Raw genomic sequence first — 21372 nt, forward strand, 5'->3', positions numbered from 1 at the left:
AGCTGGTGTTGTACTTTTTTCCTGGGATCAGAAGCATGGATGAGCTTCTCATCTGGCACCTGGAACTCCCACGGGAGAGGTGTCGGTCTGTGGAGCAGTGCTGTTGGGTCTGGATTATCAAAATATAACAGTTTTTGGTGTGTGCGTATGGCACATAGACTCTGCAGAGGTTTCCATGCCTGGGATGGTTTGCTGCCTGCTGGATTTCTGTACAGTATGCATGTGGCAGAGAGTGACACAGGACATGTCATACTGAATAGGTGTGAGATTAGCAACACCTACAGAGGATATTTTATATTTAAAATATCTGGTGCATAAGTGGTTTTGATTTAAGTTAACTTGATACTTTGGCTATTTTAAGGGCCACTTCCTTCCATGGAAACATTCGGTTGCAGACCATAGTCCTACATACCTAAGTTATCCATCATCCTTCCTCCTAATATCCCTCATCCCACTGAACAAAGCCACCTGCTCCACTGACTGTTTGTCAGGAGTAGAGAGGCTGAGTAATATTACAACTTCTTATAAGAAAAATACTGGATTTCTTTTTCTAAATCTGAACAGCTGGGAAGACTTAAAAATTGCTTTATACCCCCACTGAAATTAAAGTCAAGCTCGAATTTTAGAAATTATGGCATGTCTTTATGCTTTTTCATGTCTTATGGCAGGGGTCCCCAAACTTTCTAAACAAAGGGCTAGTTTATTGAACTTCAAACCTTAGGGGAACTGGACTGTGGACAACGTGAATAGAAAATGTCCCAGGCTTGGTGGTCACTAGGAGTAAAAAAATTACATACTGTAACGTCTGTAGTTAGTAGGAGGAAGAATATGCCCCATAATTGGTGTCAGTGGAAGCAATGGAGCCCAAATGTTGGTGTCAGTGTGAGAAATGGTGCCCCACTGTTGGTATCAGTGGGAGGAATGGTGCCCACTGTTGGTGTCAGTGGAGGGAACCATGCCCCATTGTTGGTGTCATTGGAAGGAATGGTGCCTCATTGTTGGTGCCAGTGGGAGCAATAGTGCCTTGTATCAGTAGGAGGAACAGTGCCCCAAGGGCAAGATATAGACAAGCAAAGGGCCACATCTGGCCCACAAGCCGCACTTTGAAGACCAATGCTTTCTGGTACAGAATGCAATAAGCTTATGGTATACAATTGCAGTAAGTCATAGCAGCCAATTAGAAACCATGCTCATGATACTGCTGAAGACTAGGCTTGCTTTGGGTTACCACCAACCTTGGCCCTTAGCACCATATCAGTAAACAAGGTCAGTAAAGGTCATAGCATTGACGTATTACCACACATTAATGGCTGGTGCTGTTTCTACTATAATTTAATACTGGATTTAATTTGCAGGTACTCCAGTAAAATATAAGTATGCGGCCTTGTGTTTTAAGCTTATATGGTGATTGAGTGTATTTTCCCAGAATCCCTATACGTTCTGAACTGTCAGGAATTGCATATGCTTATATATTAATACTAACAGGTAATATATGATAACAATTTTATACAGTAATATACCTATATAATACACCTATAAAAATACACTGCTGTTAAGCACTTTGCTTTATGTGGCTGAAAGTAAATCATTTACAATTTATGGCAAGGTCCCTCACATTGTATGTCATATATGGCTACTGTTTTGCTTTCTTTTTTGATTTGGCGTGGTATACTTCATATGTATGGCTTGATCTGTCATTCCCTGCCGATGTTGGTAGAAATCCCATTCCTCTTATCTTCGAGAAGTATAAGCTTTTATACACTTAGTAGGGTCGCCTCTAGCAAAGCAGAAGTTGCATATCAACTGTAGCTCTGTTTTGTATAGAATCATATACTGTATATTAGAGTACGTACAGTCAGCCTCCCCCACAACCAGTGTGGGAATAGAATATTCCGGGGAGGAGACATGTCCCATCCATTTGGTTCAGGGTCTGAATCCAAGTATAAAACTTCTGTGCACAGTGCACTTTGTAGAGGTCAGAAATCACGAAGAAGAACAAGAAGATCTGAAGTAATGGAGAGAGTTCTAGCCCATCTCTTCGGGTACAACATTGAGGATGATATCTTCATTTCCCCTCCGCACCACGATGGACAGAGTTTCACTGATCTTCACAGCTTCGCTCACCTCCTCTGTAGTGTTTACAGTTCTGCCGTTAATGCTGATGATCACATCATGGTCCTTCATACCCGCACTGCACAGGGCAACACAACAAGGCATTAGTCTACTCTCTCTGTGTTCACTTTTCGATGTCACTTGATTTGTTCTATGCACACAGTAGGGAATGGTAATCAATTGAGTGCTAACCTATATATATACCTTTCTTCCTTACCAGTTGCCATTTTTTAATTTCCATTGCTGTAATATTTTGACTGACAATTACTTTGTCAATAAACACTGTTCCTAAATAATTTTGATATCATATTTTTGAAACAGATAGAGCTTTTTGGCAGTATTTAATAACCACTGTTGTTTTATTTATAACTATATTCCATTTCTTGAAGCCCTATAATGCCCCCAAAATTGTTTCATTTGGTACATAGCATATACAATGTAGCAGTCAGAGTGCAGGGGTCAGGGCTTCAGTTGTCAGAAGATAGTGCCCACAAATGGTGGTGCTCTGTGGTGGGTCCCCCTTTACCTGCTAGTGATCAGTGGTAAACAACCCATAAATGTTGGTGGTCATTGGTGTTTTTTCCTCCATAACCTTGGTTGTCAGTCTATCCCCCTTATAGTCAATGTGCTCCCTTGCTGCTCTGTGTGTGCATCTTTGTGGTTAGTGTGTCCCCCTTTCATTATTGGTGAGTGAGTGGGAGTTAGTGTCACAGATGAAGGGAGAAGCAATCGGGGACAGGTGTGTGTGTGTGTGTGTGTTTAAATTATGTTTACATTTGTGATCACTGTGATTGATTTACAGCAATTTACTATGCATTGATTAACTTGTATAAATGCAGAGTACACTGACTTTTACTGATATCAAAAGGCCATGTACATTTAGCTTTCCATATACAGTGGGGAAAATAATTATCTAACCCTGCAGATTTTGTAAGTTTTCCCAGTTCCCAAAAAATGAAGGGTCTATGATTTTTATCATGGGTGTATTTTAAATGATAGAGACAGAATATCAACCAAAAATCCAGAAAAAACTCACGATACAAATGTTATAAAATTGAGTTACAGTTCAGTGAATAAAACAAGTATTTGATCTCCAAGCAATACATAGCTTAGTACTTGGTGGAGAAACCCTTGTTGGCAAGTACAGAGGTAAGACGTTTCTTGTAGTTAGTGACCAGGTTTGCACACATCTCAGTAGGGATTTCGGCCCACTCTTCTTTACAGATCTTCTCTAAATCCTTTAGGGTTTCTTGGCTGTCTCTTGGCAACTTGAAGTTTCAGCTCCCTCGATACATTTTCTATTGGATACAGGTCTGGAGACTGGCTAGGCCACTCCATGACTTCAATGTGCTTCTTCTTGAGCCACTTCTTTGTTGCTTTGACGGTATGATTTAGAAGTTCACTGGCAAACTTCAGACAGGCTTTCTTGACGAGGGGGACCTTGCGGGCGCTGCAGGATTTCAGTCTATGGCGACATATTGTGTTACCAATGGTTTGTTTGGTGACTGTGGTTCCAACTGCTTTGAGATCATTCACAAGCTCCTCCTGTGTAGTTCTGGGCTGATCCCTCACTTTTCTCATGATCATCCTTGCCCTATGAGGCGAAACCTTGCATAGAGCTCCAGACCGAGGGCGATTGATGTTTTTTTTTTTTTTGTCTTTCTTTCATTTGCGAATAATTGCTCCAACAGCTGTCTCCTTCTCACCAAGCTTCTTGCTGATGGTCTTGTAGCCCATTCCAGCTTTGTGCGCAGGTCTACAATCTTGTCTCTGATGTCCTTTGACAGTTCTTTGGTCTTGCCCATGATAGTGGGTTTGAATGGAAGAAAAAGATTCTGTGGACAGGTGTTTTATATACACATAACGAGTTGTCGTTATGAGCACCTTCTTAAATTGACAGGACTAATCTGTGTACCACATGAGCACATACTGTAGCCTGTCTGTGAGAGCCAGAATTATTTTTCTTTGGTAGGGGATCAAATATTCATTTTACTCACTGAGCTGCGACTCAATTTATAACATTTGTATTGTGTTTGTTCTGGATTTGTGGTTGATATTTTGCCTCCGTCATTTAAAATACACCTATGATAAAAATTATAGACCCTTCATTTCTTTGTAAGTGGGCAAACCTACAAAATTTGCAGGGGATCAAATAATTATTTTCGCCACTGTAAGTAGTCTTATTGCATAATGGACACTGTGACAAGTGCCCTCTTGTATCCTCCTCCTCACCTGGCAGCCGCAGTTCCTGGGATAACCTCAAACACATACACTCCAGAGTTGACATCGGGAAAATCTTTATCTCGCATTTTAAGTTCATGAATCAGACTGGAAAACAGTGAAAACATTATACAGTTATTGTGAGGTCACTCAACAGCTTAAAGTGCGTTTTTTTGGGGTTTTTTTGTGACTGTGTTTCCCTCGCTTGACTTTTTCTTTATTGGTAAATGCTGTTTGTTAAAAAAAAGGGGAAAAAAATTTCATCTTGCAAATTTTTCCTGTTTGTTTGAAAACTTTACCCAAAACAAATTTTTCACTTGCTGGCTTCTTGTCTTACTGCTTAACTCCAGTAGTGAGATAAACCCAGTGAATTTCCCAGTGCCATGCCTCTTCCCTGCAAATTTTTAGAGCTGAATAATGGTGTTATTCTTCCACCATGGATTTTCCAGATTAAAGAATAAACAAATAATTGGATAATTCATTCATAAAGAGTAATTCCTTCATCTCTGTCTCATGCAAGAAGAAAGACACATAGGGGACTGTGGGGTAATCTAACCATGAGAGATAAAGGACGCTTATATGTGGTTCAGCTAACAAATACCCAACTGAAAAATAAAATTGTATTTGATCTTCAAAGGCAAATAAAAGATAAGTATCTTTAAAGAAAAGTAAATTAGAGGTGCTTCGCAGCTGGGATAAAAGTGCTCTATCTCCTCTATCAATATACTATGTACCATCAGCGGAGGATGCCGATGTTCACTCCGGTTCCTGTCAGCATCTCAGTCATCCAAAAAAAAAGTACAAAAATTACACCTGGTCTTTTATCTTCTACCTGTCTTTTATTTCTTCTCCAGCTTATGTACAAGGCATGGCAGAGGTAACGCATAACAGCTGCCACCCTCATTGTACTTACATAGACTTAATAGAGTCTATGGCTGGCCATTGACAGCTCTAATTTTGACAGATTCTTTCTGAATTGGCCAACATTCAAGACATGGTTGGCCCTGCAAGCACCACCTGTCTTGCCAAAAGTCAATTTAAATTAGTTCTAAAGTCTTAAAAGTTTTTTTTCCTTAATGCATTCTCAGCATTAAGGTAAAAAACCTGCCCTTGCGTGTTCCCCCCTCCCTAAACACTTATACCTGAGACCTGTATCGATCCAGCATTGTTCCCAGCTGCAGATCTTCTCTCCCTCTCGTCCCAGTCTCACAGGCTTTTCTGAGAATAGCGGGAGCCATTGGCTCCTGCTGCTGTCAGTGAAATCCTGTGAGGAGAGAATGGGGGGCAGGGCTGAGTGCCACTGTGGGTCTATGGACCCACACAGCACAGCTCAGGAGCGAGCCCACATTTGAGCCCCCATACCAAGTGGCTTGCTATGACAGAAGGAGGAGGAGGAGAAGAAGCCAAGATCTCCGGTGGGGGGAACCCAGATGAGGAGGTAAGGGGCAGCTCTGGTATTGCACAGAGCAAGTAAGTATTAACCTGATTATTATTTTAATAAAAAAAATATTTGACTTTACAATTACTTTAAAAATCAATGCTGGCTAAAAAAAAATTAACAACAAAGTCTACACTTTAAGGCACATTTTTCTGTGTTTTTGCGTAAAATCCAAGAGCTGTATAGAAAATGATTGGCTTAATAGTGATCCTGATGCAGTCACAGTTCAGCAGCGCCAATGGATTCAGGCAAATTGGGGGCTATTGAAAACAATAGCCACCAATAGTGATGGACTGAACACCCCCCTGTTCGGTTTGCACCAGAACATCTCGAACAGGGAAAAAGTTCCCTATTAAAGTCTATTGGACACGAACTTAAAAAATGAAAAGTCCTCATTTTAAAGGCGTATATGCAAGTTATTGCCATAAAGTGTATGGGGACCCGGGTACTGCACTGAGGACATGTATCAATGCAAAACATTTTTTTTAAAACAATTGTTTTTACAGGAGCAGTGATTTTAATGATGCTTAAAGTAAAATAATAAAAATGAAAAATTCCTTTAGATATAGTGCCTGGGGGGGGGTCCCCTTAATGTGCCTGTCAAGTGGCGCATCTGTAGGATGTATGTAGCCTCTTGCAGCCATACTGACATTTCTAAAGGAAAAAATGTAATTTAAACTTGTTCGCGGCTGTAATGTATTGTCGTCTCCCAGCAATACAGATAAAAGAAATGAAAAAAATTGCATAGGCCAAAATTTAAATAAAAATGGCACTCCAAGAGGAACTCCACAGCAAAATTAAAAAAAAAAATGGCATGGGCCCCCCCCCCCCAAAATCCATACCAGGCCCTTACTGAGCATGCAGCCTGGCAGGCCAGGATGGGGGGGGGGGCGAGCAAGCTCCCCCCCTCCAGAACCATACCAGGCCACTTGCTTTCAACACGGGGAGAGTGCTTTGGGGTGCCCTCCAAAGCACCTTTTCCCCATGTTGATGGGGACAAGGGCCTCTTCCCAACAACACTGGGCTGTGGTTGTGGGGGTCTGCAGGTGGGGGGCTTATCTGAATCTGGAAGCCCCCTTTAAACAAAGGGGCCCCCAGATCCCGGCCCCCCCATGTGAATGGGTACCGGGTACATTGTCCCTCTACCCATTCACCAAAAAAGTGTACAAAGAAATAAACACAAAAGACAAGTCAAGACAGTTTTTGACAAGTCCTTTATTCAAAAATAAAAACAAAAAAAATATTATCCCTCAATGTAAATCCATCGTCAATCACGATGCTCTCCGCACCCCAAAAATATAAAAAAAAATTTGAAGACGCTTCCGCCTCTTTAGAGGCTAACCCGCCAAATGCTGCTCTTGAGCTTTGGCAGCTCTTTTATAGAAAAGGGGGCACCCGGTGGCACCGCTCCGTATGACGTCACTTCCTGCTCACTGCTCCAAGAAGATCTTCAGAGGGTTGTTCATTAGCCATCCCCTAAACACAGCTCCAGAGAGATCTTTAGGATCTTGTCCATAAGCCACCCCTACCCACCGCCACAGGGAGGTCATCAGAGTTTTATCCTTCAGCCATTCCCTACTTACTGCCCCATAGAGAGTTTTGTTTATCAGCCACCCCCTACACACCACCCAAGGGAGATCCTCAGAGTTTTCCACCCACCACACCTGGGAGATCCTCAGAGTTTTGTCTATCAGCCACCCCCTTCCCACCGTTCCAGGGAGATCTTCAGATTTTTATCCATCAGCCATTCCCTATTTACTGCCCCAGGGAGAGTTTTATTTATCAGCCAACCCCTACACACCCAAGGGAGATATTTCGTTTTTTCTCAACATTTGTCCTTTTTCATAAGCATTGCATTAGTGGACTGCCCTGCTATATATAAAGCCATGTGGATGTCTGTATATCCAGAAAAGGGACAGCTAGCATCTGATTGCTAGTGTTTGTGCTGCAATTGTGCATTTGTCCCCAGAATCTAATGTAGTAATTATCTCCGGAATTAACACTGAAAATAGGTGCAGTGCCTACCTTGCTGACAGTTGTAACATCCTCACACCCATGTATTTCTTTTTTGGAAGGGACTTTCCTGTACAACCAAGAGAAATATGATAAGTAATGATACAAAATCTCCATGGAATGTACTGCGAATTATGTGTCCTTGCTTTATACAGTGCCTTCTAAACCAGACCCCTGGTGATATTTGTATATAAGTATTGCTTGACTATTTGTTGTAAAACCCACGGACCCCAACTGACTGTAGTTGCAATACTGATTTGTAAAATGTTAATAGCAGTAATCTCTACTAGCCTCATGTAACACATCCGCAGTCTCTGCCTGTCTTCTGCAGCATGTCCCCAGTCTCCAACCACACCAGTGACATGTCCACACTCTCTGACCATCAGTTCCTCAGGTATGTCATCAGTCTCTGACTGTCCTCTCTAGCACTACTCCTATCCTAACTCAACAGTTAGGGTTACGCAGTGCTTTAAGAGCAGTCAAGTGGATCCAGCTTTCGTATGTCACAGCCATATGCACAGTACTATTTGGCTTTTACACAACATCATGGCAGACAGCTGTTGTAATTAATAGAGCAATCTGGTATAATACATATCAAAGAAAAACACAGAGCACACTAGCCTTGTGAAGCACTCTTCTGTGGTATCAGAGGAGCCAGCTGAGTCCTCTAACACCCGGTACATTGATAACCACTACACTAGACTAATACTGTTTGGTAAGACCTGGCCAGCTTTAACTCTTTAATTAAATGTATTTTATTAGGTTATTGCTTTATGTAAACTATTGCCAGTACAGTGTAAGGTAGGTTTTACTGTTAGGCTTGTAGTATGCATACTTAGAAATGATGATGTAGGTAAAATTTATGTAGATATAAAACTACATGTTTAGTCTCCGTACCTTTAAGCTGACGGTCATGTGATTCAGCCAAAAACTGCCGAATGCGATCAGATGGAATGGCAAACGATATCCCTGCTGTGACTTTTAATGTGTTTATTCCTATGACTTCCCCATCCTATAGATAATTGAAAACAGAAACAGTAGAAAAGCTTACACTTTATCTAAACTTCACAACAAAAATGTGATATATTGCAGCTTTCTAGTCCTTAGATGTGAGGGCTGCATTCGTTTTTTCAATTTTTTAAAGTTTTTTACGTTATTTTCACCTGTTTTCTCTGTCAGTAACTCACTTGCTGTCCTAGGGTGACAATGATCACTCAAGGTACTGTATCTATTGAAGACAAGTGTTTGTCATTCCGTGACAGGACTACAGAACACCTCTTCCTCCCTACTTCCTCAAGTGATCTGTAGTCCACAAAGTGAACCAGAAACAATGTAACTGATGACAGTGCAGCAGAAGAAGTTATCAGCTCACTAGATTTCTATCAGGATCAACATCTATTTTTCTGCCCTCATCAAACAGATATTACAATGCTATATTTAACAGACCAAAGGGCAGCAAATAAGAGAAATTCAAAGTTTTTATATACATATATTTAAATAGTGTAATCAGGTGTAATGTCCCTTTTAGCTATCTAAAAAATCACCTTGAAGTTGGCCCAAGCCCCAAAAAGGGTATATATATCACAAAAATATAGAGAAAGTATGGGTTTTAGGGCCCAATTGAAACAGGAAAACCAAGAGACCTTTTTATAAAAAAATTAAACATTTTATTTAGATCATATAAAATATATAGTGTAGTATATGAGGGATTGCTGAACACATGAAGACAAATCCCCCATATATTCACCAAACATCAATTAAAAACTAGAGCACAGAAATATACCCCTAATAGGGGGCTAATACATGCTTCAAGCTGGTGTTGGTGCGAGAAGTCTCTGTTGTTATTCGGTTTGAAGGTCCCTTTTAGCTAGTGCCCTCCTGTAGTGATGTCATGGGTGAGACAGTGCCCATATATAAGCTAGGTTAGGAGGAGCCTGTGAACAGTTGGGGCATGGGAGTCAATTACCCCACATCTATGTAGATGTAGTCACCTAGTGCCAGGGGCCCTGAACAGGGCTGGAGGACAGGGTAAGGTAGTTCTGCACCTAGAAGAGCCCTCTGTAGTTATCCTATCTCTTATAGTGGTGAAGACTATAGTGGGTTTCAGGCCAGGCCAAGTGTCCTCTAAAGCAAGTCTATCCCCCTGGAGGACCTTGGAGAAGTGTACAGGAGATAGAGGTGCAGCTCTAGTAATTCTTTCCCTGAAACGACAAGTAGGGTGTCGTGAGCTGGACACAGATGACCTCTGAGTGAGTACCAAGTACCCTGGGAAGGAAAGAGACAGAGACTGTGAAAAGGGAAGATGGTTTAAGGGTAAAGTACTGCATGCTACTTTCACATGTGACTGATATGAATTGTCCACTATATGTGATTGAAAAAGTACTGTCAAGTGATCCAGAATAGTATGTCTATGTGATGTGACTGTAATTACCATCTTCTAAAGTAATATCAGTAAAGTGCAGCAACTATATTTCTCTTCTGCAGACATTCCTTTCTTTGGAATATAAAGGATAATGGCCAGGGATGTTGTGGGAAGGGTTCTGAAAAGCAGTGGACACAATATGGCAAAGGTTTAGGGTTTCAAGCAGGAGGGTTGTTGTTCTAGCAAGAAAAAGTGGTGTAGGAACACGTACTAGTTGACGCTCAACATTAGCCATTGACTTAAAGTATTCTTATGATGTCTTGTGAAGTGACAGCTGATTATTTTTATATGCATGCAAGCCTCTATGATCCTTTGCTTACCAGGCACAAGCAGAGTTGTATAAAGTACTCGAAACCCATACTTGAGTAGAAGTGGAAGTGCTCGATCAAAAAGTGACTTGAGTAGAAGTACTAAAGTATTCAACATTTTTTGTACTTAAGTATTGCAAGTAGTTTTTTAAAAAATTTTGCTACTCAAGTACTGAAAGTAAAAGTACCAGTAGTTTTAAAAAAAAAATTCCTACTCAAGTACTAAAAGTAAAAGTACAAGTACTGTGTTATATAGTTATTAAAGAAAGAAGTCAAAAGTTTGAACATCATATTGTTTTTTATTATTTAAAATGCAGCTTTTATTTATACATACAGTAGCATTTATTTTCGTATGCGCTGATAATACACATGTTTTGAGCTTCATGAAACTTCCATCTACTGTTCTGGCAGTGGTCATTTTTATAATTGTAACGAGTAACTATGCAGCACAAAAAAAAAATATCGGAGTAGAAGTATTGAAATCATTGAAAAAATGTAGTGAAGTAAAAGTGGAAGTAGGAGAAAAAAATTCTACTCTAGGAAAGTACAGATACCGCCTTTCGGTACTTAAGTACAGTAGTGAAGTAGTTCTACTTAGTTACTATACATCTCTGGGCACAAGCTATCTATTTAAAAATACATCTAAACTACTGACCACTCAGATACTATCCCAGTGTAACAAGGCTTATTGATTGAACATCTACCGTATGGAGAATTTGAGTTGTTACTCAGACGAAGATGGCTTCCATGCCACCAGTGGTGAATGTTGAATGTCTGGCACATAGGACGTAGGTGCATCAAAAGGAAGCTGTCAGGAGTAGAAGTCAGCAGCAGAAGAGCCATGCATACATTCATGTGAGACTAGGCTATACAGAAGATCTTGATTCATAACATTTGTTTTTGAAGTTGCTCCTACTTCAGCTCTTACAAGTTGCATACAACCTGTAATATCTCCAGCATGCCCTTACATGTGATTTTAAGGTCCTTGTGTAGTAAAGTTTCTAAAGACAAAAGTCTTCTATACTTAATTCCATTATCTGTAATGTAGCATGACAAACTAATTAAACAGTTTATTGGAATTCTGATGATAAACACACCCTAGTACTAGCATGTAAGGCGGGAGTAAGGTTATTTTTCATACAGAGTGGGAATTGACATGTCACTGCCTAGAGCCTACCAACTGTCATTCATTTTTACAAATTTCAGCAAGTGTGTAGGCAGAGTCTAAGAAAAGATACCTCATTTTGGTGAAACCACCACACAGTCCACATGGACACTGTATTTATCATGTATTCATTTAAACATGTGTACAGACAGTTTCAGCAATGTACTGATGAGCGAGGAGCAATAGAATAGTGGTAACAAAATACTCAGCTCAGCATAAGTACTGGAGGAGTACTTCTGCTGGGGGGAAGGTGGTAATTTTGTACCATGTGACTGGTGACGCAGCTCCCTGCTGTACGTGGATGATCACTTTCCTGTCATAGATAACAGAATGCACAGCATGAGCATAAGACCTTAACTTTTCCCTTCTGGTACAGAACCTCTTTCTCCTCTCTTAATCCTGACCCTAGCCAGAAGAATTCTGTCACTATCCATAAACACTCCAGGCTCGCTCAAATTACATGGGACACCCTTTTTACCAGGTCCCCCATCAACATGGCCACTGGAGATCTCACAGGATTTCAGGGTCCAGTTAGACAACCATCCTCTTGTGGAGCCCACAAGAGAAGACATTTCCCCTTATCGAATGCCCCTTCATCCAGAGCAATGCCACCTACAGACTGGAGGAATATGCAGCCTTCACCTGCCTACAAGTATACTGGAATGCACATTATCTACAAGGCAGAAGTAGGAATCTGCAATAATATTTACCAAAATCATTGTAATGTATACAGTTGACCTTTTTCATGTGAAAGCCAATACTTTGCCCTAACTACAGTGAACTTTGGGCAACTATAAAAGAAACATATTACTGCAGTTCTGTAATCATTAATACATAATCAACCAGTTCCTGACCGAGCTATAGCCAAAAATGCCTACAGCGTGGTCATCCAGTTCTAGGAGGGCATCCGTGGGCGTCCTTCTCAGAACCACGCCTCTGCATCTGGCACGCTCTGATGACAGCTCATCACAGATCATGGTAAAAGGGCCAATCACAGCGGCCCTTTACCAAGTGATCAGCTGTGTCCAATCACAGCTGATCACTTATAAACAAACTTGTCGGTTTTCAGTATTCCTTTCTTCACGCGATGTCACTGCGTGAAGAGAGGAGAGCCGGTAACCGGCAATTCTGACAGGAGACATTTATACCGATATTAGGGCACTGATCACCAGTGCCCTGATTATCAGTGCAGCCCTATCAGTGCCTTCACCAGTGCTGCCCATTGGTGCCCATCAGTGCTGATTATCAGTGCAGTCTCATCAGTGCCTCCTCATCAGTGCCCATCAGTGCTCATTAGTGAAGGAGAAAAATCACTTATGTGCAGAATTTTATAACAGAAACTAAAGCCTCGTACACATGCAACGATTATCGGCCGACCGATCGGCTGACTTTTGTCCAGTGTTGTTGTGTTGGTTGAAATGTGCTCTAGACTGCACACGAATTTTCTCGGCCAACAAAAACCAACTTCAGAAGTGATGTCATGTTCTGGTTTACTTTCCGTGTGTTTTTCTTCTCTGAGCATGCCCAGTCTTGCTCATCAGATTTTTGTCTGCCGAAATCTGTACTGACTGACGGAAAATCGGCCGTTGTGTTGACGGCCAACAAAAATTTTATAGCCTGCACACCAGATTTTATTCGGCCGAAAAGTCGGAGTCGGTTGTCGAAAGCATCATACTAACAAGCCGAAATTCGGCCGATCGGACGTTGGCCGAAAATTCATGGCCAACTATCGATGCGTGTGTACGAGGCATAAGAAAAACTCTTGGTCTTTTTTTGTTTGTTAAGCAAAAAATAAAAACCCAGTGGTAAATAAATACCACAAAAAGAAATCTCTCTGTCTCAAAAAAAAATGATACAAAATTTCTTTGGGTACAGTGTTGCGTGACCACGCAGTTGTCATTCAAAGTGTAACAGCCTGAAAATTGGCTTGGGCAGGAAGGGGTGAAATTATCCAGAATTAAAGTGGTTAAATACATTTTGTTCTGAAAGTAGTATAAAGGCCCGTACACACGTACCGATCGTCGGCATACAAACGTCGGTGGACGAAGGATCTGCCGATTGTACGCGTGTTAGTATGGTGCCTCCGACAGATGTCTGCGCACAATCCGCGGACAAAAGTCTTTCTTGCAAACATGAAAATTTTTGTATGCCGACACCAGAACGGACGATTGTTCGCCTGTCAGTACACAATTCGGCCGACAGACCGCAGATTTGCAAGACTGGGCATGCTCAGAAAATAGAAAACACAGGGAAAGTTAACCATTACATGACATCACTTCTGCAGTCGGCGGACAAAATTCTTGTGCTGTCCTTGTGCTGTCTTTGCACTTTTCAGCAGACACCGACATCCCGGGGAGAAAAGAGGAACATTTGTATGCCGACCAGTATCTGAATTTGATTTGGTGTCAGCCTCTTGCAATCCCTGTACAGCAGCTCTTAGGCTGGGACAGGGAGAAGCAGCACAAAGAGCCAATCAGTTGTACTCCAATGCTCATTTGCTAACAAGGAATTTGCTGATAGGAGATGAGAGTAGAATGTCATAGAAATAGCTCATCAGTTTGCTGCTTCTTGTTTCAATTTCCCATCACAGGCTGTAACTACTACCTAACTATATTGGAAAAAAGCAGGTTTCTTGCTCTGCCAGAGACGGCTATAATTTGTGGCAGAGCTGTGTATATATCAAGACTGGATGGACAGAGATACAACTCATTTGTCAGGTAAGAAAGCTCCCTTAGTTGTATTTGATCTGTGTATTTTGATGTTTACCCGGACTTCTGCTCATGAAAGGCTTGGAAGAAAACAGATCTAGGGATGGAGTGGTCAGAATGCTGTTGGGATAAAAGATTTTCATGGATACAAAAGTGTTTTCCCATACAAAGATTTCTTTAGAAATGAAAACAGGACACGTTCTGGACATTTGAAGCATCAGCACAAACATTCTTTGCCTGTACTTGTGTCCTAATATGATGGTTTGTGTTGTAAAGCCGGTTTTGTGAGTGTGTTCAGTTTAATGCTTCAACCTGGAATAGTGCAAACACCTGGGATGGAATGTGCAAGAAGAAACATGTGGTCTAGAAGCAGTTAATCATGTCAGTTGTTTGACAGCAAAAGCACAGCCACTATATGAAATAGGGCCTATTAATGTAATGAAACCCGTAATGACTGCTTTATACGGGCGCCCCTATGCTCTCACTATATATACCGGCCATCAGAGGCTTCCTGCCTCAAGGTACAATATATGCATGCTTCAAGCTATATTATAGGCAGGGCAGTGTAAGTAGAAATAGTCATTTCTTGACTTCTCCCTGTCTAGTGCAGCCAAGATGATGTTGGAGATGGTGGCTCTTTGCTTCACTGTCATTGAGACTATCCAATGAGCTGTCATGATACAAAAGTAGACTGCCAATTTTTTCTGAAATGAAGGAAATTAACACCTGGGCTAGTATTGTCAGACAGCTGGTAAAATGTATCCAAAGTCCAAACATTTTCTGGTTCATTTGTTTGATGTAGAGTAGACATTACAAGAGATGAGAGGAAATCCTTTCACAGTTGCCTCTAAAGAGGTGTTCCCCTCTACTCCTATTCTGTTAACAGTCTACTTTTTTTTTTCTTCCTTCTCTAGTCCTGATGAAATTGGGCATAATAGAGAGAATGATTCTCCCCAGCAGGGACACAGAAAGCAATAAAAACTTGGCAGGGGTTCTAGCCCCTCACCACTCGAACATCTCTCAAACACATGCCATTGTTAAGTCAAAAAGGGCTTGCAAAATACTTTTTTTTTGCTATTCTCTAATACACATATGTTAAACACAAGGCCCACAAGCCAAATCTGGCCCACCAGGCCTGTTTTCATGTGGCCCTGGCACCCAGTTTTACAGCTGGAACGTAGCGGAACTCCATTCCACCACCTCCGACTCTCACTCTCTGCTCCCGCTTTCTGCTGTCACTTGTAAAAACTTAAGCCTACTGTATTTACAAAGGGACACTTTTGCTCTCAGCAATTCCTAGATCTAATAGATCCCTGCACGCACTCACGGTGGGGCACAGCAAGGACAGATCTCTAGAATCTGGAAGAGAGAACAATCTCCCTGCAAGGCGAGGCAGAGCCGCCTACACAAGAGGATAATAGAGCTAAATACACAGGTAGTAGAGCCACTTACACAGGGAGGTACTAGAGATGCCTACACAGGGAGGTACTAGAGCCAGGCTTGGTAGGAGAGAGAGATGCAAGGAAGCACTGTACATAGCGCACCCCTAAACCCTGTATTTTGTACACAGAACACCTCTGAACTCTGCTCTCTGTATGTAACGCCTTCCTGAACCCTGTACCCTGTACGTGACGCACCCCTAAACCATGCACTCTCTACAAAGCACACCCCAAACTCTGCACTCTGTACGTAACACATTCCTGAACCCTGCAATCTGTACCTAGCACACCCCTGAACTCTGCACTCTGTACATAATGCACTCCTGAGCTCTGCACTCTGTACATAATGCACTCCTGAACTCTGCACATAATGCACTCCTGAGCTCTGTGCATATTGCACTCCTGAACGCTACACTCTGCACATAACGCACTGCTGAGCTCTGCACTCTGTTCATAACACACTCCCGAAGTCTGCACATAACGCACTTCTGAACTCTGCACATAACGCACTCCTGAACTCTACACTCTGCACATAATGCACTCCTGAACTCTGCACATAATGCACTCCTGAACTCTATGCACTCCTGAGCTCTGCACTCTGTACATAGCGCACTCCTGAGCTCTGCACTCTGTACATAGCGCACTCCTGAACTCAGCACACAGTATGTAGTGTAATCCTGAACCCTGTACGTAGCACACCCCAGATACAACCGCCCCTTTGAGGGGAACCATACTGCTAATGCAGCCCGCGATTAATTCTATTTATGCTAAATGTGGGCAATGTATACTATTAGCTAAGAAAGTACACAATATTGGCTATTCCCATTGTTTTAGAGGAGATCTTGTCAAGCACTGAACCCTTGTTTGTTAGCATAGTCTCAAAGAGTCAACAATAACCTACATTTTTTAAATATTTGACCTGTGACACTTATGGTACTATGCTGTCATCTACATGGCTATGGCCATGTGGTGATGGTAAACAAACTTTCTAAACAAAAGTCCAGCAGCAAAAATGGAAAGAAGAATTCCACAGGACTCTACCAAAAGGACAATACAAATAGCCATGCTTCCAGAGACAAACAATACTGCCAAGACCAAAAACCTGTTTTCCTGCAGTTTCTTGAAATGCCTGGAGTCCTGTTTGCTATGGAAATCATGGCCCAGCTATAACGGAAGCTAAGTGACTTTTTAGTATATAACTATGCATCCATTTATACAGAAAGCGGGAATTGGCACCGCCCGGCTCCCTTGTCACTGGCTTTGATTGGCAGCACTGGGAGCAAATAGCTCCCTCTGCCCCAGCAGGGGCACGGAAGTGAGGGGAAAGAAGAGCTGCAGATGTGTTCATCGCTGGATCAAATGGGGGCCCATGTAAGTATTAGGGGGGTGAGGGGCCAAAACCAGTGTCTAAACATTTTCTACCTTAATGCAAGGAATGCATTAAGTTAAAAAATGTTTGCGCTTTAGTACCACTGAAGTTATGAAGGTGACGCCCAAGGCTAGCTTCCCAACAGTATCCGGGAGCTATCTTAGAGAAGCAATGCAATGCTACTGACATGTCATACTCAACAGCCTTTATCTGGGTAGCACAGTGACTTAGTGATTAGCACTCCTGCCTTGAAGCACTATTCCTTGATTTGAATACAAACCAGGATAATACCCACAAATAGTTTGCATGCTCTCCTTTTCCCTGCATGGGTTTCCTTCTCACACTTCAAAGACATGCTCCCTATGTATGCATGTGAGACATTGACCTTAGATTGTAAGCTCCTTGATGGCAGGGACCAATGTGAATGTACAATATAAAAAGGTGCTTTGTAAATTGACACTATATACCAGGGGTCCTCAAACTACAGCCCGCCAGGGTCCTGAACCCGGCCCGCCGGCCGGGATGTATCATTCATGTTTTTTTATATTTTTCATTAAATACCTAATTAGAGCCAGAGGCTCTAATAGGCTTCAGAAAAGGGTGAACCCGAGGCGCAGAGCAGTGCGCCCTAGCCCACCCATTTGTGTGACAATAGCGAATGAAAATTCTCTCTGCATTGAAGGGGGCACGCTGGTCTCTGCATTGAAAGGGGGCATGCTGGTCTCTGCATTGAGGGGGGGCACGATGGTCTCTGCATTGAAAGGGGACACACTGGTCTCTGCATTGAAGGGGGCACACTGGTCTCTGCATTGAAAGGGGGCACGCTGGTCTCTGCAGTGAAAGGGGGCACGATAGTCTCTGCATTGAAAGGGGGCACGATGGTCTCTGCATTGAAAGGGGGCACGCTGGTCTCTGCATTGAAAGGGGGCACGATGGTCTCTGCATTGAAAGGGGGCACAATAGTCTTTGCATTGAAAGGGGGCATGCTGGTCTCTGCATTAAAGAGGCACGCTGGTCTCTGCATTGAAAGGGGGCACACTGGTCTCTGCATTGAAGGGGGCATGCTGGTCTCTGCATTGAAGGGGGGCACGCTGGTCACTCTGCATTGAAGGGGGGCACGCTGGTCACTCTGCATTGAAGGGGGTATGCTGGCCAGAGGCTCTAATAGGCTTCAGAAAAGGGTGGACCCGAGGCGCAGAGCAGTGTTCCCTAGCCCACCCATTTGTGTGACAATAGCGAATGAAAATTCGCTATTGTCACACGGATCCTCCTCTTGGCCAATAAGGAAGTGGGGCAGAGACCCGCTTCCTGATTGGCCGAAAGGCGAGCTCATGCCATTGGCCGAGGAGAAGGCGGGAGGACTCGAGGAGATGCCGGGGGACTGAGGAGAAGCCGTCGCTGCAGAGGTAAGTGCACTGATCTCTCTGCATTGAAGGGGGCACGGCACGATGGTCTCTGCATTGAAAGGGGGCACGCTGGTCTCTGCATTGAAAGGGGGCACGCTGGTCTCTGCATTGAAGGGTGCATGGCACGATGGTCTCTGCATTGAAAGGGGGCACGCTGGTCTCTGCATTGAAAGGGAGCACGCTGGTCTCTGCATTGAAAGGGGGCACACTGGTCTCTGCATTGAAGGGGGCACGCTGGTCTCTGCATTGAAAGGGGGCACGCTGGTCACTGCATTGAAAAGGGGCACACTGGTCTCTGCAATGAAGGGGGCACGCTGGTCTCTGCATTGAAAGGGGGCATGCTGGTCTCTGCATTGAAGGGGGGCACGATGGTCTCTGCATTGAAAGGGGGCACGCTGGTCTCTGCATTGAAGGGGGCACACTGGTCTCTTTGCATTGAAGGGGGCACACTGGTCTCTGCATCGAAAGGGGGTACGCTGGTCTCTGCATTGAAAGGGGGCACGCTGGTCTCTGCATTGAAAGGGGGCACGATGGTCTCTGCATTGAAAGGGGGCACGCTGGTCTCTGCATTGAAAGGGGGCACGCTGGTCTCTGCATTGAAGGGGGGCACGCTGGTCTCTTCATTGAAGGGGGGCACGCTGGTCACTCTGCATTGAAGGGGGTACGCTGGTCACTATGCATTGAAAGGGGGCACGCTGGTCACTCTGCATTGAAAGGGGGCACGCTGGTCTCTCTGCATTGAAAGGAGGCACGCTGGTCTCTCTGCATTGAATGGGGGCACGCTGGTCTCTCTGCATTGAATGGGGGCACGCTGGTCTCTCTGCATTGAATGGGGGCACGCTGGTCTCTCTGCATTGAATGGGGGCACAGCACGCTGGTCTCTTCATTGAAAGGGGGCACGCTGGTCTCTCTGCATTGAAAGGGGGCACGCTGGTCACTCTGCATTGATGGGGACACACTATACCTTGATTACTAAAGGCCCCTTTCACACTTTTGTGACCTCAAAATTTTTTTACAGCGTTTCTTGCCGCAAAGCAATGCTAATTACATTTTTCTGTTTGCGCCCCCCCCCCCCCCAAAGTGTTGAGCACCAGCCGCCACTATATGAATAAAACAATAAAAATTATGCGCATTGGAATTCGTTCATATTTTTTTTTTCAAACTATAGTCCGGCCCCCAACAGTGTCTGAGGGACCATGAACTGGCCCCCTGTTTAAAAAGTTTGAGGACCCCTGCTATATACGGTAGATACCTGTAATAATTGTATAAAAATCTGTGTCTGTGGGAGCATGGTGTATCAAATGTCTAAGTCACAAGGCCTGACAATTTCACAGATAAATCTAAAAGTACTACTTGACAGAACAAATGTGTTCCTGTAGTGTTTGGCATTGCCAATGCTCTGTCCATGGTACTGAAAGCAATACAATAACTGACTTCAGATGGTAATGATTGACTCCAAGGACCCGTTTATATAAATGGCGTTCTTCTTTTTGCAGGATGTGCTTTATCTACAGTGCAGTAAGCAGATTTCTGTTTAAGGAGGGCCTTTTCCTTTTTAGAATATTCATCAGTGTGATGCAAGTTATGACATTTTATTTTTACTTTTTATTTATTTATGTTTGCTAAAATGTCTATTTTTTAAGTTAACTCTTTCTATACAACTAATTGATTGGCGCTGGTATTTTATACAAGGCAGTGTACAGCAGTCAGACTCCTTGCTTCCATTTCCCCTGAAGAAGTTATTTATATTAAAGCGCTGCGTCAGAACAGTGCAGCGGGATACAGTGTCTGATTATTATTATTATTATTATGTTTTCGAGCCGATAGCCCCACTTTAAATAGCGCAATTATTATTTTAATGTTTGCTGATTTTGCACACAAACTTTTTTATATATACGTATACAGTATTAAATAGCAGTTTTTAAACAGTATCACTCTATGTGCAGTGTGCTTCCTTTTAATTATGTGGTCCATGTGGGAAGAGGTGTAGCTGCTTGAGTGTCTGAATACCTGCAGTCCCACTGTCCTTTGGTGTCAGATATATGCCCTGAAATCCATCTACATTGGGGATCTAAAGTTTGGGCAACCCAGGTAAAAATTTGTATTAATGTGCATAAAGAAGCCAAGGAAAGATGGAAAAATCTCCAAAAGGCATCAAATTACAGATTAGACATTCTTATAATATGTCAACAAAAGTTAGATTTTATTTCCATCATTGACACTTTCAAAATTACAGAAAACTAAAAAATGGCGCCTGCAAACGTTTGGGCAACCTGCAGAATTTAGAGCATGCACTGCCCCCTTTGCAAGGCTGAGACCTGCCAGTGTCATGGATTGTTCTCAATCATTGTCTGGGAAGACCAGGTGATGACAACCTCAAAGGTTTTAAATGCCCAGACAATCAGCACCATAGGATCTTCTAAGCAGTTGTCTAGAAAACTGAAAATAGTTGACGCTCACAAAGCTGGAGAAGGCTATAAGAAGATAGCAAAGCGTTTTCAGATGTCAATATCCTCTGTTCGGAATGTACTTAAGAAATGGCAGTCATCAGGAACAGTGGAAGTTAAAGCAAGATCTGGAAGACCAAGAAAAATATCAGACAGAACAGCTCGCAGGATTGTGAGAAAAACAATTCAAAACCCACGTTTGACTGCACGATCCCTCCAGAAAGATCTGGCAGACACTGGAGTTGTGGTACACTATTCCACTATAAAGAGATACTTGTACAAATATGGTCTTCATGGAAGAGTCATCAGAAGAAAACCTCTTCTA

General features: G+C 42.8%; 1 protein-coding gene across 1 annotated transcript in view; it reads right to left on the bottom strand.

Moving 5' to 3' along the window:
- Positions 1 to 1520: 1520 nt before the first annotated feature.
- Positions 1521 to 21372, bottom strand: part of HTRA4 (HtrA serine peptidase 4) — a 94959-nt gene continuing 75107 nt past the window's right edge. Inside the window, exons 6-9 of the mRNA XM_082255225.1 lie at positions 8681 to 8795; positions 7796 to 7853; positions 4345 to 4440; positions 1521 to 2191 (exon numbers count right to left, since the gene is read on the bottom strand). Coding sequence (XP_082111351.1) covers positions 2026 to 2191; positions 4345 to 4440; positions 7796 to 7853; positions 8681 to 8795 — 435 coding nt within the window. The 3' untranslated portion in view covers positions 1521 to 2025. The remainder of the gene's footprint in view (positions 2192 to 4344; positions 4441 to 7795; positions 7854 to 8680; positions 8796 to 21372) is intronic.

This window comes from Pelophylax lessonae (genome assembly GCF_965119305.1).
Source record: "Pelophylax lessonae genome assembly, chromosome: 4".
Taxonomy (NCBI): Eukaryota; Metazoa; Chordata; class Amphibia; order Anura; family Ranidae; genus Pelophylax; species Pelophylax lessonae.